This window comes from Toxotes jaculatrix, chromosome 10, assembly GCF_017976425.1.
Source record: "Toxotes jaculatrix isolate fToxJac2 chromosome 10, fToxJac2.pri, whole genome shotgun sequence".
NCBI lineage: Eukaryota > Metazoa > Chordata > Actinopteri > Toxotidae > Toxotes > Toxotes jaculatrix.
The window spans coordinates 16,953,790-16,973,161 of record NC_054403.1 but is presented as its reverse complement, the minus strand read 5'-3'; the positions used below and the strand labels follow the sequence as shown (position 1 = coordinate 16,973,161).

The 19,372-nt window shown below is 40.3% G+C and overlaps 1 protein-coding gene across 5 annotated transcripts in view; it reads right to left on the bottom strand.

Moving 5' to 3' along the window:
* Positions 1–6,126: 6,126 nt before the first annotated feature.
* mid2 (midline 2) overlaps positions 6,127–19,372 on the bottom strand; it is a 135,126-nt gene continuing 121,880 nt past the window's right edge. For all 5 annotated transcript variants that reach the window (XM_041047940.1, XM_041047942.1, XM_041047945.1 and 2 more), the window contains 2 exons: positions 10,063–10,270; positions 6,127–9,721 (listed from right to left, as the gene is read on the bottom strand). In XM_041047940.1, coding sequence (XP_040903874.1) covers positions 9,298–9,721; positions 10,063–10,270 — 632 coding nt within the window. In that variant the 3' untranslated portion in view covers positions 6,127–9,297. The remainder of the gene's footprint in view (positions 9,722–10,062; positions 10,271–19,372) is intronic.

The following is a 19,372-nucleotide window of genomic DNA, read 5'->3' as shown; positions in this document are numbered from 1 at the left end:
GCTGCAAAAACCACTTCAGCAAACCTCATTTCTTCTGTACTAAGCCTCTGATGTCAGTCTACATTTACTCACTACAGGCTTTTTAAGCCTATGCACGGAGCCTCAACAGGAATTTATTCTTCAGAAGGAGATTGTTCACAACTGTCTGAAGTTTTGACATTTTCATTTGGTGCTCTGTATAAGCTTTTTCACCAAGGGTTATTCCATTATCTGTCACTGTCTGTGTGCAATGATGTATGGGAACATATGCACAAAATACTGACTTCGCCGATGTTTTTATCACCAACCATCAATTTTTAAAAAGCACTGTAAACTGCAACCTCCAACTCCTCAGTAAGAAAGTCCTGAGTGTATTTTCTTAATCCATTAACCTGTGAAATTGGCTGTAGGGGATGATGAAGAGCTCCTCTGAGACTCTCTCCCCTATGGCTTAACCAAAACCTCTTCTGGATTGTTTCATCCAAATAAAAGCTCTCAATCTTAAGGACAGCTTGGTCAAAAGCGATGCAGCACACTGACTGCAAGCCCGGGTCACCAGTAAGTGCTATAGATACACTTTTATGGAACAGAGCTGTCAAAATGATGTGGAACTGATACCCGAATCATTTTATCCTGTCCAGACATCTCATATAAACCCATAGAGCCCATAAAAGATATCAGTGAGGTGTATGACATCTCTAGAAATTTGATGTTTTGATACTCAGAGAAAATTGCAGCAGAGAAATGGAGAGAGAAAAGAAGATGAAAAAGGAATATTTACAAAAATAAACTTTCCATCATCACATCATTTCATGTGGTTTACAGTCATATCAGCCAGATGTACCGTTGGAATTCTGAGTCATTTTTTAAAGAAGGGGTCCTTTATCATAGACCTTTGAAATAAAAGTAGCCTTCTCATTTAGCCAGCAGCCATTGTTACTGATTTTAATAATAATAATACATCAGATTTATAGGCTATAGCGCTTTTCTGGGAACTCAAAGACGCTGATTTTGTTACTGGCTGATTCAGCAGTAGCTAACAAACCCTAACCCTGACCTAACATCAGTTCTATGAGTTGTTTTGAAATGGTGACTTTTTAATGTTTCTTTGGGCTTTGTAAAACAGGTCTGAAACATTCACTTGACAGCTATATCAAGCTAAAAGACTGAGGCTACAATACATTACAGGATGTAGAAATGCAGTTTAATTCACGTTACACTTCTCTGTTGTGTTTTTGGTTTTGGAAAGACTTAAAGAAGACACCATCCTTCAAACTGTCAAGTATGGTGTTAAGCTATGATTCAGGGAAGGGGGTTTAGCTAATGCCAAGGTTTTCTCTCAAAACCATGTCTGTGACGGTAACAATATCTCTATGAAACTAACACTTTGTCATCTCTATAGGGAAAGATGGAAGGGTTGAGATTTCAGCTGAGATTTCGCTAAAGCACCTGAATGTATCACTCTCTTTCAGCAGGACCATGGAGCCTCCAGGGCTCTTTGAGACACCACCGGGCCGGTTGATTGATTCCACCCTCACAGATTAATCTAGATATTGACTGTGTGCGGTGTGAGCGTTAGTGTGTGTCTGAGGGAGAGAGACGGTGTCTGATAGAGACAGAGCCAGTGGGCTTGGTGATCTACTGCCTGTTTAGATCCTCATTTCCCAGGGTTCATAGCTCTCTTCCATCAACCCGCAGGCAGCGAGCCAAGCCTTTGCTCTCTCTTCTACGGTGTTCTAATTCATCCTCACTTAGGAAAGGTAAAGGCTGCCTCTGTCTGCCTCAACAGGTCCAAAGGCAACTCATTTTTATCACTTCACTTTGATCTGTGCTCTTTTTCCTTATCTTTGATTTATTGTATGGATTGTGTGATGTTTTTTTTGCGTGTGTGCTTCATGCACTCAGCAGAAAAGGACAAGGGGGCCTTACTCTGACGAATTTCCATAAGCAAAGGCTAAAAAGGCAAAAATGAAACCAAAGCAACCTTAATACAGGACACGCGCAACCACCCACGTCCAAGCACACACAGTCGTGCCTGCTCATACACTGTCAAACTCCCCTGTCTGAAAGCAGTTCAGCCTCTAATTCAGCCAGATTTAAATAAAGTGTCTGTCTTTCTCCAAAGCAGATGGTAATAAATGAGTTTTTTTTTTTGGGGGGGGGGGGGGAATCACCCCACTCTACTCAGGTAGGTGCAGCTGGAGCAGGTGTGTGTTAGTAAAACAGGCCAGGGGCTTGATGCAGATTTGCAGTTCATTATATCCAGCTGTGCATTTGCAGCTCTGACAGACCTGAACTGCAGTGACACCTCGCTGACACACACACAGATGGCCGTCTACAGCTGATGACAAATTTGGCCGGATTGAAGGGGGTAATATTACTGTGAAGTGAATAGTAATGACACATTTTAATGTTGGGAAGAAAACCCTGGCTTACTGTACATACAAATACTGCAATGACTGGCCCCACATTTGCTTTCGGTCCAACTTCTGTGTGTTGTGTGTCGAAAATCTGGGGAAGTAATGAAATATGCTAACAGAAACCAGTTGACAGTGGTTGTGTATTGCCTTGCCAATAATTGTTTACACAATTTATTAGGTTATTGATGAGTTCAGAGAAAATGCTATTAGGCTTAATGCCCTGGAAATGGGAAACTAACTCCACTGGGGAGGGCAGCAGTCTGCGAACATTTAGTGATTCATGCACATCTACACTATTTATAGAGCCGTCAAATTCTCTGCTTTGAATGAACCATCAAAAAAGTCCATGATTTTGTACCACTTCTGCCTGAGAACCTAAGGCAGCAGCAGCAGTAGCAGCAACAGCAACAACACCAACAATTTTATACAATTCACTGTGCTTCCCAATTAAATAAAGTCAAAATTAGGCATTATAAAAGTAGATGTTAGGACACAGCCAACAACTTCCTACCTTTTGGATTCTGGTCTCCATTGTCTCATAAATCAGCACTGCCAAGGGTAGCTTGTGATGGCCCAGGGGACACAATTTTGTTTCAAAGACCTCAGGGCTCTGTCTGGGATGTGCCTATGAAGCATATTCTGAACATAGGACAATGAGGACATTTTTTTTTTATGTACTGCAAAAACTCACAACAGCATTTGTAGCTTTGGGCATCCCCAGTGGCCAAAATCATGACAACAACAACAACAACAACAATGAATTGATGGAATAAGGTATATTAGGCAAAACTCAGGCCACAGTTGTGAAATGCTCCCCACCATGTAGACTTTTCATTCGGTATAATTAGAGAGTTGTTGTATGCCACATTAGAGGCTTTGGTGACAAATGACTTAACAAGCTACACAGGGAGTCCTAATTATTCTGCAATTAGAAATGTAATTATGGGTTGCTCCAACAGCTTTCTTGCTAGCTAGCAGTGTGAGGGAACAGAGACAGAGTGAGCATTACATTTAACCGCCAGCTAATCTGTCACACATGGAAAGGTAGATGGGCCTCCAATCACAACCCCGCTATTTAAAACTTGTGGGCTGAACTGGACAAAGTTAAGGCACCGAGGCCTGTAACCCATCAGCAAAAACCCAAAGTGGATAAAAAAGCACAAAATACTCCCTTGGATAGCTAAAACAGGCCCAATTACAGTATACTCAATGATCAAACTACTGCTATCCTAACCTGGACTTGTAAAGTCATGATCTGGAGACCAGAGGCAGAGGTAATGGATTGTAATTGGATTCCCCTCAGCCTTTCAGTGTTGAGTAAATTTACCGTAGGCACTACGTGATGAGCATCAGTCTGCTAAATGTTAATCTTGTGTAGTCAGACTGTGTTAATGGAGCTCACGGAGGTCTGGAGAAAGTTGAGAACAAGAGATTTGGTGGAAATGATGCAGATACCATTGCCTGTTATTATACCTCAAACCAATTTTATCATGTCAGAGCTGAGGTCAAAGTCTGGTGATGTTTATCCATTGTACATTGTATTTGTCATTCAATACAAGCTAAATGTGTAAAAACACCATCAATAAAATAACTGATGATGCATTTTTGTTTTTGTCTATTATTTACTAATAAGTTCTTTAAGATTTAATGGAAAACCACAATATGAATTTGGTACTACTTCAAAGTTGCTGTTTTTTTTAAACAGTTGTTGATTCCCAAGGGAATTTCATCTAAAGCAGACTGTTCCACAAAGGGCTGGTGTGGCTGCAGGTTTTTGTTCCAACCAATGAAGAGCACACAGTGTGACCAATCAACTGTCTGAAGACTGAGATCAGTTGATTAAATGAGTCAAGTCTGGTGTGCTGCTGCTTGGTTGGAACAAAAACCTGCAGCCACACGGCCCTTTGTTGGTTTGGACACCCCTGATCTAAAGGATACACTGTAATTTATCCTCAAGCAAATAACAGTGCATCATTAACTGATTCTTTTTTTTATATACATTGAATTCTATATTTGCCTGTTGACAATTTTCACATTTCATAAATGACCGAAAGTTATGTTATCTTTTCATTTATCAGAATTAAAGAACTGGAAGTGTATCAACTGAACTCTGCCTCTATTTTACCTATAATTGGAGCAAAATTACATAGTTCTTTTCGAGTGATAACTCTGTAATTATTAGGAATTAATATCCATAAAATAAAAGATTACCATCTTTTCCAAGTGGTCCACTGTATGGGCCACTTACTATAGATACAGTGCACAGTCATCATCAACTGTAATGAGTTCTCACTTAAAAAAATTCTTTACATGCTGTATGTGCCATCTATTCTAAAGTTTGGTAGCTTCTTGACATTAATCTAGCTCAAAGATGCCAGTGATAAAAGACAGAATTTGCTCCAGTCACAGCAACACCCGCCTCTTCAGCAGCGATGTTGCTGCTGAAGGCGACATCAAAGTTTCCATACTCCTTAGGAGAAAAATGTTAAAGGGTCTATTTAGGCTGCAATGCTCCTTTGAGGATGGTTGTTAGCAGACCTTGGGTAAAATGCATCAAGCAGTTGAACTCAATAACTGGTCTTTTTTTTGTATTAGCACATTTTCTAGCTTTAGGTTAGATATTTGCACAGATTTGGTCCAAACTATCCAAGGTCATGGGTATGATGCATGTGTGTGATACCATATTGATCCCTGAGGGATATAATTCATCTTTCCAACAGGGGAAGCAGTGTAGGGTCAGGTGCACAACAGTGACCTTGAAGCAGACATATTTTCACTGCCTTGCTTAAGGATATTGCGGCGCATACACACTGGTTCACAGGGCTAAACAGTATGATACATCATACATTACATTTGTATGTTTCTATACTCACACACTTTTACCATATCATTTTATATGATGGTCAATATGAACTTTCAACGCTTTTAGAAGCTTCCCCGGGTGACATTTTGAGAACAGTCCTGCCTCACAGGAAACAAGCTGCAAAATAAGTGAGCATATTGTTCATCGTTTCGGGGTCAGTGTGTGTGTGTGTGTGTGCCATGCTCGCAGGCAGTGTTGGGACACTACAGTACTATGTTGTAGCAATGAGGCACTCGTGCCAGCGATGACAGATGAGGGCTAAGAGGGTATAGCCCCAATAACCCCACCCTGAGCTCTGGATGACCTGCCAGCCTTACTCTGCCTTTAACCGTTCCAAGGCTCAGCCCCTTTGGAAGCTTTGGGTTGAATTTTAAATTGGTGCCCAAAACTACGCAGCAGAGTTCAAATGCACTGTGAGAGGTTCTGGCGTTTGCGTGTGACATGTCTATCAAAAGAAGATTTATTACACAACTTTATATATTCATGAACCAGGTTACAAGTTTTGACACATTAAAATGTCAACATCTTAAAGGAATAGCTCAGCATTTTGGGAAATAAACTTATTTGCTTTCTTGCTGAGAGGTAAATGAGAAGACCAACACCACTCCCATGTCTGTACAGTAAATGTGAAGCCACAGCCAGTTAGTTTAATTTAGCATTGACCTTCTCATCTCACTCTCAACAAGAAAGAGAATAAATCTATTTTCCAAAGTCTTGAACTGTTCCTTAAAGAATGGCATCTTTTGGATTCCTTCTATATTCAGTTATTGCGAGTCAAGTACGAGCTTATCTGGATTATTCTTTGACCACGTCCTCTGCAAGTCGGAGGCAACACAACTGGAAAAGAATCTTGACTCCACCACATCTGGGATCAGACTTTTAATTGGACTTAAATTCACATAAATAACATTGGTTCATATATATTTTGTATATTATACAACTTTATATAATATATATTTTCCCCTATGATTTACATTCCTCTCTGGCTAAAATTATATCTATGGAAACAGAAAGCCTTGCATGAAAGCAAAGCTACTCTTTTTGTGCTGTTTATCAAGGTCCAAATGCCAAAAGGAGAGGAGCGTGTTTCTCTTGAGTCGTAAAAAATAATTTCCCAAGTTACACAAACAGAAAAGCAAAAAGGAGAATCTATTGCATTGTCTCTAGGGTATTACACTGCACTACAAGGAGTGGGTAGCTATTGAAAATCATTCACTGTATATATTTTACTGTACTGATTTGTGACACAAAGAAAGAAAGAGCACTGCAAACGATCTGATATGCATGGTAACGAACGTTTCTTGTCATGTTTTTTTTTCTTTTCTGGGAAAAAAAGAGAGAATATGCTCGACTCGAGATAAGAAACCTCATCATGAAGATAAGGAAAGAGTTATGAACCTGCAGCAAGGTCACATAATCATGCAGTGACCCAGCCAAGCACACTTGCACAGATGAGTTGAGCTTGTCAGTCCGGATCACAAATCAACACATGGCCGAGCCTGTGACCGACATTATTCAACAAGATGGGTGGATATCTGGAAGTCAGCTAACATTCACTAATCTCCCTGACATAAAAAATAACCTTCCTCTCATACTGGAGCTCCCACTGTGTTACCTTTGACCAGTGGATCACCTGGTCAAACCTCAATCAAATAATCATGACGGATGCGTCACACAATTGCCCTAAATGAACACTACAGGTTGAAAGGTACACTGGGAGGCCATGACATGTCAGATTTTCACTACCTTCCTGTAGCTGAGAGTTTTACATCACTGGATCTTTGCTTTAAAGCATCAGTACGTAACCTAGGTTACGAGCAAATGACTGAAATCAGTGTATGTTGCAGGGTATGCCTGTTTTTTCAAGTCACGCAAATCATAGCCCGTCAATACAAATGTTACATGACATCCAACATCAAGTACATACCTGGTGATGTGTAAAGAGAGTAAAAAATGGTTATGAGGTGTCAAGTTTTTCATGTCAAATCTAACAAGATGGTATGCAAATCACCTGCTTTTTTCAACAAAACCTCAAGTGTCACTTTATCACAATCCCTTCCCACTTTTCCTGCTATAACCTCTTGAATCTGCATAAACTATGTTACATATTTGATTGTCTGAATCAGCGCCACTACCTGAATATCAAACCAGAGAGAAACTGCCACCCACACTGGGCCTTCAAATCCAAATAATAAGCAAGCAATGGATCCAGCTACAGCTGTTATTTGAATAGTGATGGGTGACAGTGAAGAGTCTGAGGTCAAGTCTGTTTTAAGCAACTGTTCAGGTGAGTGTGTATCTGATGAAAACAAGATCTGGTGAACTTGAAAGCGCGACGTAAATTACGCAAGTGAACCGTTGTGAGATCCTACAATGTATCATGCATTACCACGACAAGGCCAACCTAAACGAAACATGACGTGTTGGTGTGTGTGTATGTGTGTGTGTGCGTGTGTGTGTGTGTCTGCACGCGCGTGTTAACAAATCACAGAGGAAAACACAATCATGCCATGACATTGCGACAGACAGCAAGTTAAAGTGTTAACCCCTCCTTCCCTGAAATCGTCGAAAACAGTGATTTTTTTTTTTAAAACAGCTATTAGTTTAGCATCATTTCATTGTGATAAAAATCGCACAAACATCATCATAATCATATCCCTTTTCTAAAGAAGATGAATTTACTATATGCTATTGAAAAGACCAATAGGGAGGGAAAGTCGCTGGTTATGTTCAAAGCACAGAGAAAAAACCTTTTTAACTTTACAGCAGAGACTTCTGTTTTATTGCAAAGTGCTTTGAGTGACCAAATTAGGTGGAAAAAAAGTATTTTACTTCAATAAACATTTTTATGGTTAATCTGGTAACCATCATTAATTACTGATCATAAATTATTTTGTAAATATGACTGAACACAACCAACAGTAGTGCCAGTTGTCACTTTCTCTCCCCAATACAACCCTGCCACTCAGCTCCATCTATTCAAATACTCACAGAGGGGAAATAGTGTTAATTAAAAAGTGCAAGAATATGTTGAGATTAATAATAAAAGTAAACCATCTGTTTTTGTCATAAATAACACTTTTTCCTCTAGTATTCAATAAATCTCTTATTATACAAGTCGAGTAGTCACATGATGCAAATCTAACCCCCTGCGACCTTGTTAATATCTGGGAGCAACGTTAACACTTCCTGAAACTTGGAAGCTGCTGGGTCAAATCTAGGAGGAAGACCAAGGAAAAGACTTCAGCAATGACCACTTGCAGCGACTGAGTGTGCAACACATGAACAGTGACACCAGAAGATTTTGATGCAAAACAAAAGGTCCACAGATAGCATGTATTTGTGTTAGCAAGATGGTAGTATTTAGGTCACCCAGTAAAAACTCATTCACATTTAACAGAATAAATGTTTTCAGTAAGTGTATTGCCCAAAAATGTTATGCTATTCCTTTAACTGTTAATTCAGCTCATTGCATCATATCTAAAATTTTATCAACAGATTCTTTTTTTTTTTTGCAGCCTCTGCTTTTACAGTTGTTTGACACATTTAGTAATGTCACTGTTCACATGTTGTACTTCAAACTCTAAATAATGAGAATATTCCCTCCTTGGTCTTCTGCCTTGCGTCAAATCAAGAGGAAAATAAATCAAAAAGGAAGACCTTACATGGTCAAGAAAACAAGGAATCCTGCCCTGCCCCATGACAGAGGAAAGCTCTCTCCGCCAGTGACTCCTCCAGGGCATCAGATGAGTTTTATGGCCACTGACGTTTACAGTCAAGAGACCTTGTTCCCATTCAGTGATGGATTTGAAAAGCATTGGATGGCTACAAACTATCAGGACTGACATTTTTCCAGATTTATGTGCATATTTCCATCACTTTCTAAAGCCATAAAAAAGCAACTAGCCCACTCGTAATGAATATTAGAGCAGAACTCAGCCACACCGTCAATGTCTCCCAGTCAACCTTTCAGTCACCGGGCCTGAGTGGACTCTGTAACTCTAACCCTAACCCTAACCCATCGGCGGACCTTTCTCAGTGGCAGGTCTTCATCCCGGTCAAGTACGGAGACTCTTGTCGGCATAGGCCCATCTGCTGCTGTTGCTGCTCTTGAAGATCTGAGGCCACACCATCGACAAAGTCGGGGACGGGTAGCCCTGAGAGTATCATGACTGACTTGTTCCAGATCATGAAAGTAGGTACAACGGGCAGGAGGAAGGAGATTTCAAAGGTGTGAATGTGCTGGGAGTTCATGGCGTCATAGAAGGACAGTGAGTTGTTGTCATAGTCCAGCAGGACACCCAGCCGCCTCAGCTGCAGGCTTGCCTCCACCAGCATCTCCTTGCCGTCATGGCGCACCATAAAGTTGTTATTGCAGCGTGAGAACACCCATGAGGATGAGTTCTTGCCGCTCCATTCGTTTTTTGGGGCTGATTTGTAAGCAACGCCAATGGCATACCTGCAGGGAGGGAACATTTTGGAATGCATTAGTGATCTGAAACTAGTGCTCTCCTTAATGACTTTACTTGCACAGTCAAGCTACCTCATGCTGAGGACACACAAGATAGGTAGGGCCCCTTTGGGTCTTTCCTGCTTGAAGAGGTCTACTTCAGAGCTAATTAGTGAAAAGAATATAATTAGGATAAGAGTATACACTGTGTGTGGGGAGTGTGTGTCTGTTATGTGTCTCTGCGTGTTGCATAACAGCCTAGATTTAAACTCCCTAAAGAAAAATCTTTCAGTTTACCAAACCTCCTTTCCTTTTTATATAATGCACTCGTGCGCGTGTGTGTTTCTTACCATGTGGATGCTCCCAGCAGCACCTCCCAGTAGTGGCACCCACTATCAATGAAGACATTACCAGCTGCTCCATAGGAGCCCGTGCCGCTGAAACGCTCTGGGGTGTGGCTCTTCTTCAGCGAGCTCTCATCCTTCTCCATGGTCAGGCAGTCGTTGGACAGACGAAGCTTCTTGTGAGCCGTTTTTGGGTCCAACTTGAAGGGCTGACCTGGAAACAGACACAATTTTGTGCTTTTAAGGATCTGTTACTGTGTTTTGGCATCTAATGTTGCTAATGATAATGATCACATACATCATCATTATCAATAATATCATTATCATCTTTTTTTTTTTCCAGAGTGTATTCCTGAAATGCATAAAAACTGTAACATGATGTATCACACATGGAGGAGAAGAAAAATATTAAAAATAACTAAACTATAGATAAAATATCAAATTGAAACCAGTTGTATAAAGCATAATAAAATTTTCAGCATTCATCACGTTATGAGATATTTGATTTTTTCCTATATTTATGTCTGAATATGAGAAACTTCCATTAGAGAAGAGGGCAGAAAGAAAAATCTGAAATCTGCCATCACGAGAATCCTCGTGAAGAAGAACTAAAGTGTATTTTACAAAATATTTAAAATAACAATGACTCACATAGCTGTTATGCCTTATGTGTCAGTATAAATATACTGATTAGTGGGTGAAGAACTAAAACTTGTATGACACCTCAACCACAGCCTCTTTTTCTGACATTTACTTTTTATTCACCTAGGTAATAACATTATTTTGAACAATTCTCAATTTCAAGTTATTTGTTTAAAAAAAGATTTCTTTTTGTTTGTTTCTGATCACTCAATATTGTCAATATGAAAAAGGCAGCATATACCACAAGATCAGAAAGCGAAAGAGCTGTGAGTAAGAATGAAAATTAGAGCATGATTTAAAGTCGGAGCAGCAGCAAAAGAAAAAAATAAATAGAAAGTGGGGTGAGAAGTGCTAGCAGAGAACTCACAGGGAGAGACAGAAGAGGAGAATGTTTGAAATACAAGGGCGAGAGTCTAAACTTCAAAGCTGCTCACAGCCTTTGGTGAAAACATTTCATAACAGTGGAGGAAGCCACCCAGCATTCTCCTCAGTGCCTCCCATCACACAGACTCGGAAATTAGCTGAAGGAAATAGCCTTCACTTCCACCGCACTCGGTAGTGGTTGGGGCTGTTCAGAGGAAATGCTGCTATCCGGTCGCAACAATTCAATTTGCAATGACACCAGTAATTTGGGTGTAATGGGTGGAAAATTGAAAGGGCAAAACTAGGTGAGTGGCAGAGAGAGAGAGGAGTTAAGGAGCGAGGAGGAAAGGAGAAGTTGAGGGGATAATTTGAGGCTGAAGATTCGAGAGAAGATCTTCTCTCTACCTATTTGTGTCAGTGTGTGTGTGTGTGTAGGCTTCATGGAGGTCAGCCACGTCCCTTCCAGACCTGACATTTAACTCTGACACCTCTCATCTCATCTCTCAGCCTCCCTGAGCCTCCCAAGGCTTAATGAGCGACACAATGAGGACCCCTACTCCTCCTCCGCCCCTCTCTCTATCTGTCCTTTCCCTTCATCTCTCTTCCCCCATTCTCTCATTCTCATCCTCTCTATCCTCTCGCCTCTCTCATACACTCTCCTCCAATAATCCGTGTGGCGAGTGTGTGTTACCGCATGTGGATATGAGACGACGAGGCCAATGTGCTGCTGGCAGCCAATTACATTAATGCGCTCTCTTCTTTGAACTGCTTATCGCTGCCAGCACAGCCATTTCCAAACACTGGGGCTCTGTCATGCCTTTCCAGGGGATGACTCCTGAGAGGCCGGGCTGGGCCCGAGGTTAGGGAAGGGGAGACACACGTGACAGTAGAGGACAAGCGGACACACACACATAGCATCGACTCCGGCCTACACACAAGCAGACATACAGTGAGTGGCCGAGAAATGTTTTGAACCCACGCCAGCAGGATTCTTCTAAATGGAAAAAGTCATGCATAATCAGCTTGGGTTCAAATGGAGAATTCTTTGTATGTGAGAGTAAATGTGTATTAGCATAAGGCTAGCAGGATACTCCAAATGTAACTAAAGGTTTTTCACGGGCAAAATGGCAGGTGTAACACTAAAAGAACTGCCACATTTGGCTTTAGTTGCCATTGTGCTGTCGGGCAGGCAAACCAAACTGTTCCAGATTTTTGCACAACCTCCCATGCATCATCGTCTGCAAATGGTCAACAGGTCAACACTTTTTTGTGATGTTGCGAACCATTTATTTGTATTGTTAAGTATCATTCTTATTTTCTGTTTCGAGGAACTTGCAAGCCATGACAATGGGTGGTGGAAAGCAGCCCAGTACATTTAGTCAAGTATACTAATTTTTAGATGCTTGTATTTTACCTGTTTTATTTTATGCTACTTTACACTTTTACTTCACTACACTTCAGAGGGACATATTGTACCTTACCCTCCACTACATTTATCTGACAGCTGTGGTCACTCATTACTAGTTATCAGCTGCATATATTAAATTGCTGCTTCCATTTAAAGACTTCAGTAACAATAAAACAAATTCTGCATTACTTATGGTAATTCAGTACATTTTTCTGCAAGTACTTCTGTTCTTCTACTTAAGGCCAAATGCAGGATTTACTTACTTTTTTGTGATGAAGTATATTCTACATTGTAGTATTTCCGCCGTTATTAAAGGAGCTGAGAACCTAATCCAAAAAAAATTATATGTTTCCATCTAAGGAAGTTTAGAACTTTAGAAGTTTTTTCCATTAGCTGACTGTTGCAACACACACATTAAATTAAAAACAGTGATGAGTTATCATCTTGTTACACACACATGTATATGTGCTGCCACATACACTCCTGTGCTGTCAGATTCTATATCACCAAAAATAGAGACAGTACAGGACAATGGAACAGTAAATCCCACAGGCTGGATTTATTAGCAGTCTCTGTGATTAGTCTGTTTCCACTCTGCTGTAATACACGAGTAATTAGAGATGCTTCCAACTGTCCGCAGAGGTGATAACCGCTCTCGGTTTGAGTGCATTGAAGCTGTACATTGTTTCTTTAATGGAAACACAAAAAGAAACAGTGTCAAGGAAAAACAGAGGAGAGAAACTGTTGAGGGAGCATTTATAAAAAGCAGTTTCATTCCAGCTCCATTCCGTTGGGTCCTTGTTGAAATACTTGCAGTGGGATAGCATCTTGGTAATTGACTTTATTTCAATTCAGTCAATTTCACTCACGCTACTGCCTTTTCCTGGCTCACATTTTTGCTGAGGAATAGATTGAGCTGCCTCCGTAATGAAGGAGATAGAAAAAAAAGATCCATTTTACTGCATAACTAAACAATTACTGCAGTAGAAACAGCAGCATCAGGGACACAGAGCGTTCTCTTGGCACATCAGTGGTCTAACACAACCTTATATCTCTTCACAGGTTTCTACGTCCCTGTTGAACTTGCAAATCATTCTATGCCATTAAAATGCATGGCTGCATGCCATTTGACTTCTAATTGACTGATCTATATGTAATGTGGTATGTCAGCCAACAGTGCTGACTACTTTCATGGACTGGCTAAGACACAGATCTACACTGGTGAGATTAAAAATGCATCTGTCATACATAACACAGCAGGGGATACCCAACTGCACAGGAGGAGTATGAGGTACAGAGCATGAATTCCTGGCAAGGTGAGTTCATGTACATCACATCTTGTATTCCCACCTTTCGCTGGGCAATTTTTGGCTCTTTCTACTGAACTTTTACAAAAGGCTGAAAACGCCTTTGTGTAGTTAAGAGCAAAGACAAACAGTTGTCCCTGATCTTCTCCAACTTCACCCTTTAATGAACTCGGCAGAGTCTTCAGAGGCCACTGATAGAAAAATAAAGCTTCTGGGTCTGCTTAGAATTTCACTATGATCAAGGAGCCATTTTTGGAAACAAAGCGTCTGTGATGGTTTAAGTAACATCGTGAGAAAGACTTTTTTTCTCCAACGAGAGTCACTGTTAGTACCATTGTCTGTGTTATTCATTAAAACTCACCTCTCCTCACCTCTTCTTTACTCTGGTATCAATGCAAATACATTTAATACATTAAAGAAATAAACAAGAAAAAAGTATCAAAAAGGGAATGAAAAGATCATCGATCAATAACAAAGCTTGGTGAGGCGATCACTCTGGCTTTCACAGCTCACATCCAGTCTGTTGTCTGTCTTGGAGAAAAGAAAAAACAACAACAAAAACCCCCCAAACTCCCAGCCAACTGGCATTTTAACACAACCCCCATCTCTCCTTCTACCTGCTGGCATTTTCACCATGATAAAGATAGCAGAAAAATCTTTGCTGTCAAGGCCAAAGAGGTAAAAAGGCGAAAAGTGCTGATATATAGCTCATTTTGCACCAAAAAGCTGAAATACTGCATGTAATGTTGTAAAATTAACTGTCCTGTATCCTTGTCACTATGATGCAGTGAGGTAAAACTTCAAAACTCGTTGTTGCTGCTGTATAGTCTGCTAATGAGAAAAGCTGATTAAGGTGCATGTCTTTGTTGACTGTTCTAATAAAGAAAATATATTTATAGCACAGCCAGGCCACCTTGAAGGTCAATGCCATTAACTCTCTGTGATAGCTAGATATTAGAAAGAAAGAGCTGAGACAACATCATAAATGCAATACTGGATACTCAGGCCCCTTTGCTGTGCTTGGAGGGGGACGTGTGGAAAATTACAGATTTAAAATTGAAAGGACAAGGCAGGTTTCACTCTGTAATTTTCTTTTTGCAAACAAATCCCACTAAAAGACCAAAACCACATATGTTTTAGTCTGTCTCACAATACTCTCCTTCTTCTCTACCAACAGCACTAAGCCCCATCCAAATTTGTTCCTAAAAAAATGCAAAGCTTCAAAAACAGGTAACATGCTGATTTATTTTTAAAAAAGGCTCCGTAATTTTCTAAGACAGCTGGCAAATGTAGCTATTAGAAATAGTGTATTTGTTGGGAACCCATCTGAAAGCAGGGAACATTTCAGATCCACTTTGTCTTTGCTCATTCCTTTCCTTTTTTGGTAAATTTTATTTATTTATTTATTTATTTTTGTGGCGTTTTTCACCTTCATGTGAGAATTCACACTAGAGATATGCTGGAAATAAAAGAAAAGAGCAAAGAGGCTGACATGCAACAAAGGTCTCCCACCATAAGCGAACCAGAGACATTGTAATTACAAGGTTATGCATCATATACCATTATTCCACAGGGACATCCCTCTCCTCTTCTATCCTCCCTTTCACCTTTTTTTCTTCCTCTACTCCCAACACTAAATTTCTCCTCTCATTCCTGCTTCCTCTTGTCTCCTCTCCAGCTCCTACTGTTTACTTTAGGGGCTGTGTGGTAGCTTGAGGCCTGTCATCAGAGATGCATGCTGGGTAAATATTATTGCAGGTCCTTTAAAAGGAAGTAAAGAGGTACATGTACCCCTGGGACACCTTGACATGTGATATTTTCAGCCTGTATTTTAGCTGCTTACTCACTGTAGGGACTGGGATCTGAGAAATACACACATGCTGTACATACACTCACACACGTAAATGCACACACTCTCTGGGGTGGTTGCAGACTCCCTGCTTTGAACTCACAATATGGACACCGAGAATAGTTTAACAGAATGATGGACATTATAAAGTCAACAGTCCACTGACAGCACAGTACCTGCCTAGAGGAAGGCCAGTATGCATTCGGATAAGCTTTTGTTTTGACACAAACACTATGCTCGCTCAAAATAAGAGCCTGGTCTTCACTTGCAAAGAATAAAGCTGTTATATGGAGACATATCTAAGCCTGGATTCATGCTGTTGGTGCTCCTGCGGCACACCATCTTGCAGCTTTGTACTACAAAATGACAAAAGTGGATGCTGATGTTTGAAGGCTTTACACTGTGGGACAGGTGCAAATGTCAAACTAGGAGGCTGGAATCTAAATGGAGCCAGTCATAGTGGAAGCACACTATTGTACTTCAGCTGAGCAGCTTATCACTTGTCAGGGTGTGAGGAGAATTTGGGAAAATATACGGGTTTAACCAGAGTCAGAGCTTTTTTTCCAAATGTGCCCTCTTATATTTAGAAAATCAGGTAGATTAATCATTTACCTTCCTATGAAATGACACGTGAGGAAAGCACATGTAAATGCAACGAGTGAAAGAATATTCCACTCAACAGCCTTCACCGAGACTTAAATACATCTGAGAAAAAGGTTGTTCTTAGTCTGGATACATGTGCTGAATTTTTAGCTGAGGAAATCATATCTTAAAGTTGACTGCACACGCAATCAAATCAGACACTCTGAACAGTACAGACTACTTGAACTGACTGGACCTGATAGTTACTGACTTGCTGGATGGAATACTAAACTTAGAGAAGAGACAACACAGATAGAGAAACATACTGCATGATAATACTGTACCAATCTACGGCCTATATAAGCTGCTGATACATCTCAGTCTAAATTTGAACCCTTTCCTCTGTCCTAAATTAAAAAAGTGCTTTCCTCTTCTACTTCTTCTACTCTGTTTCTTGTTGGTGTGAATTCATTACTGAGACAGACAGCCAATTAAAAAGCATAAAACAGGGCACAATCTAATAAAAGCTATCCAGATTAATGTGGTTTCTTGTTCTGTCAGCCACCTCTCTAATAAGTTGTGACCAAAATTCAATTTCATGCTTTTGAATTCCTAAAAATATAGTACTTAAAAATAAAAATAAAAATAAATACAATGATTATTATGTTGATAGTCAGAGGATGTGGCTGTGACCTTTTAATGTTAAAATGACTAGATGCATGCTTGACTTTGAATTAATTGGATAACCTTCAGCGTTTTTGTTTTTCATAAAAAAAGAATTAAGAATTAATCTATCATCATTTTAAATATTAAAAAGGGCTGAAGCTCTAAAGTAAATGAGACAACAATGTGTGTCTTCTTTGTATAAAGGCAACATCTCACCTATGGATTTAAGATTTATAAAGTGTATAAACTAGACTGGCTCAATGTTATTTTGTCCATCTGTCTACATCGCAGAGGCCTGGACTGTATTAATGGGTAAAATGCAGTGGATTGAGGGCACTCATGTCTGCAGACACTCACGCCTGCAAAGAGCTATTTGGTGTCTTTTATTCGCTCAACACTTTCCCTCTCTCACTTTCAATCTGTCACTTTTTATCCACTTTCATACTCTCTGTCTCTTTGTAGGTTCTTCCCTTCACTTTAGAAGACAGTCATGTGGGAACTTTGCAGTTCGTTCTGAGGTAAATGCAGAAATATGGTCAAAGCAATAAAAGGTCACACACAAATGCATACACACACGCTCTCTTCTTAACTGCCCTCTTCATCGTACTTAATTCATACATGTTTCAAGAAGCTGTGAGTTACTTCACGTGTTAGCTGCAAGCACCTAAGAGCACACTGATACCTCTATATGCTACAGCATTAGCACCACTGTTCACTCTCAGCCACTCAAGCCTCAATGAGTGGTTTCACTGGAGTGACCTAAAAAGCCTGTGAAAGCTGTAAGACCTCACAACATGATTTTAAATGTTGTCTCAATGAAGCCATCTGAATTGCACCAGACAGGGCTGCAGCAGATGTGTGAAGCTATTAAAAAGAGCACTCCGCCAATTTAGCTTTATGGTCCTACAACACTGTCGGACTGAGGATGCACAGTTTAAAAAAAAAAAAAAAAAAAGATAAAAATGAATAGCATAACCAAGATTTTTATTCCACACATTCTTCTTCCTTGTCAAAACCTGACACCTACATTACCTACAATTCAACTTGACTGCCAGCAGTGAAGCTGGAGATTCGAGTGTGTTATGCTAATAGTGGCTAATGGTACCTCGAGCTGCTGGCCTCAAGCACAAATGAGGAGCTGGCTAGAGAGGTCTGGTAAGCTCACTTTTTTCCAACTCCACACTATTTGCCTCTCTGCTGCTGTTACATTTAATCAACTATACAGACGTTGCTGCATTTGACCTTGCTCATACATTTGCACAAGCAGCTTCAAACACAAGTTATTGGAGGTGTCCTCATTTAAGGCAGACGCTACAGCAGCAGAACACTCCTTTCCCTCCCTCTCTGCTTCTCTATCAGAAAAACATGCCCACATTTACAATAAGCATGTCTGGCCTGTGCTCAGCATGAGGCCGAAAGTTGTGGCATCTTGAGATGAAAAGTTTTACCTCTGGGATGAACTGACAGATGGCATAAAGATTGAAGAAAGGGCACCAGAAGAAGAGATAGCATGCCATAGCCAGGGGTATCAGAGGACAGCGTGCCAAGAGAGAGGTTAGAGAAGGACACAATGGAGGAACATGGAGAATTTGAGGCCAAGAGAAGACACTGCATAAGAGAACAGTCTTTAACAATGTCTTGAACATTGTCACCATGGTTTTCAATTGCAAACTAGACACAATTATTCACTTGTAATTTTACTATTTAATTAATTTGCTTTTTTTGCAGCAATTTACATTATAGAGCTGGAAAATGATTGACAATGCACACTTGTGCTGACTTTTTTGGTGCAATATTTACATAGTTTACCTCATTTGTTTTACACATATCCTGTACTGCATTTTGGGTGTACTAAAGAGTTACTCTTTTGAGCAGACAGTTGTGATGCATGACTTTCCAGTATCTGAGTGACTTGCCGCTGCGTTCTTTGCTTTGCAAGCCTCTGCCTGAAATATGATGAGCTTAGGCTAAAAGCCTCCAGAGCCTCTCATCTTAAAAAATGTGACAGCTAAACCTTCCAATCTAGCCACAGACAGAAAGAGAGACTTCAAGTGCGAGGAAAGAACTTGTGGTTCTCAGCTCAAAAAGCTTGCTACTAGAGCTTGTACTGCAGCGGAGTCTATAGAGAAACCTAATAAGCCTGTCAAAGTGAGATATTCGTGATCAGTTTTGTTGTGACCCATTTTAATCCAAAAACACTGCTCGGCTTTGCCAGAACAGATGAGTGAAGCACTTTAATCTGAATACCAATTCCTCAGAGAGAAAGAGGGAGGAGAGAGTGGGAGATAAGAGAAAGAATGAGGGACAAAGACACGCGAAACAGACTGACAGATGCATGCACTAACACACATGGCGCAGGTGCCATAATGAAAACCAAAAAACCTCAATCATGGATAAAAATACCGAATGTTTTTTGTTATTTTGACGGCTTGTCTAAACCGCTGCAGCAGAGAGGAACGCTGGTTGCCAATCAGAGGCTCAAAATCTCAACCAAACTTG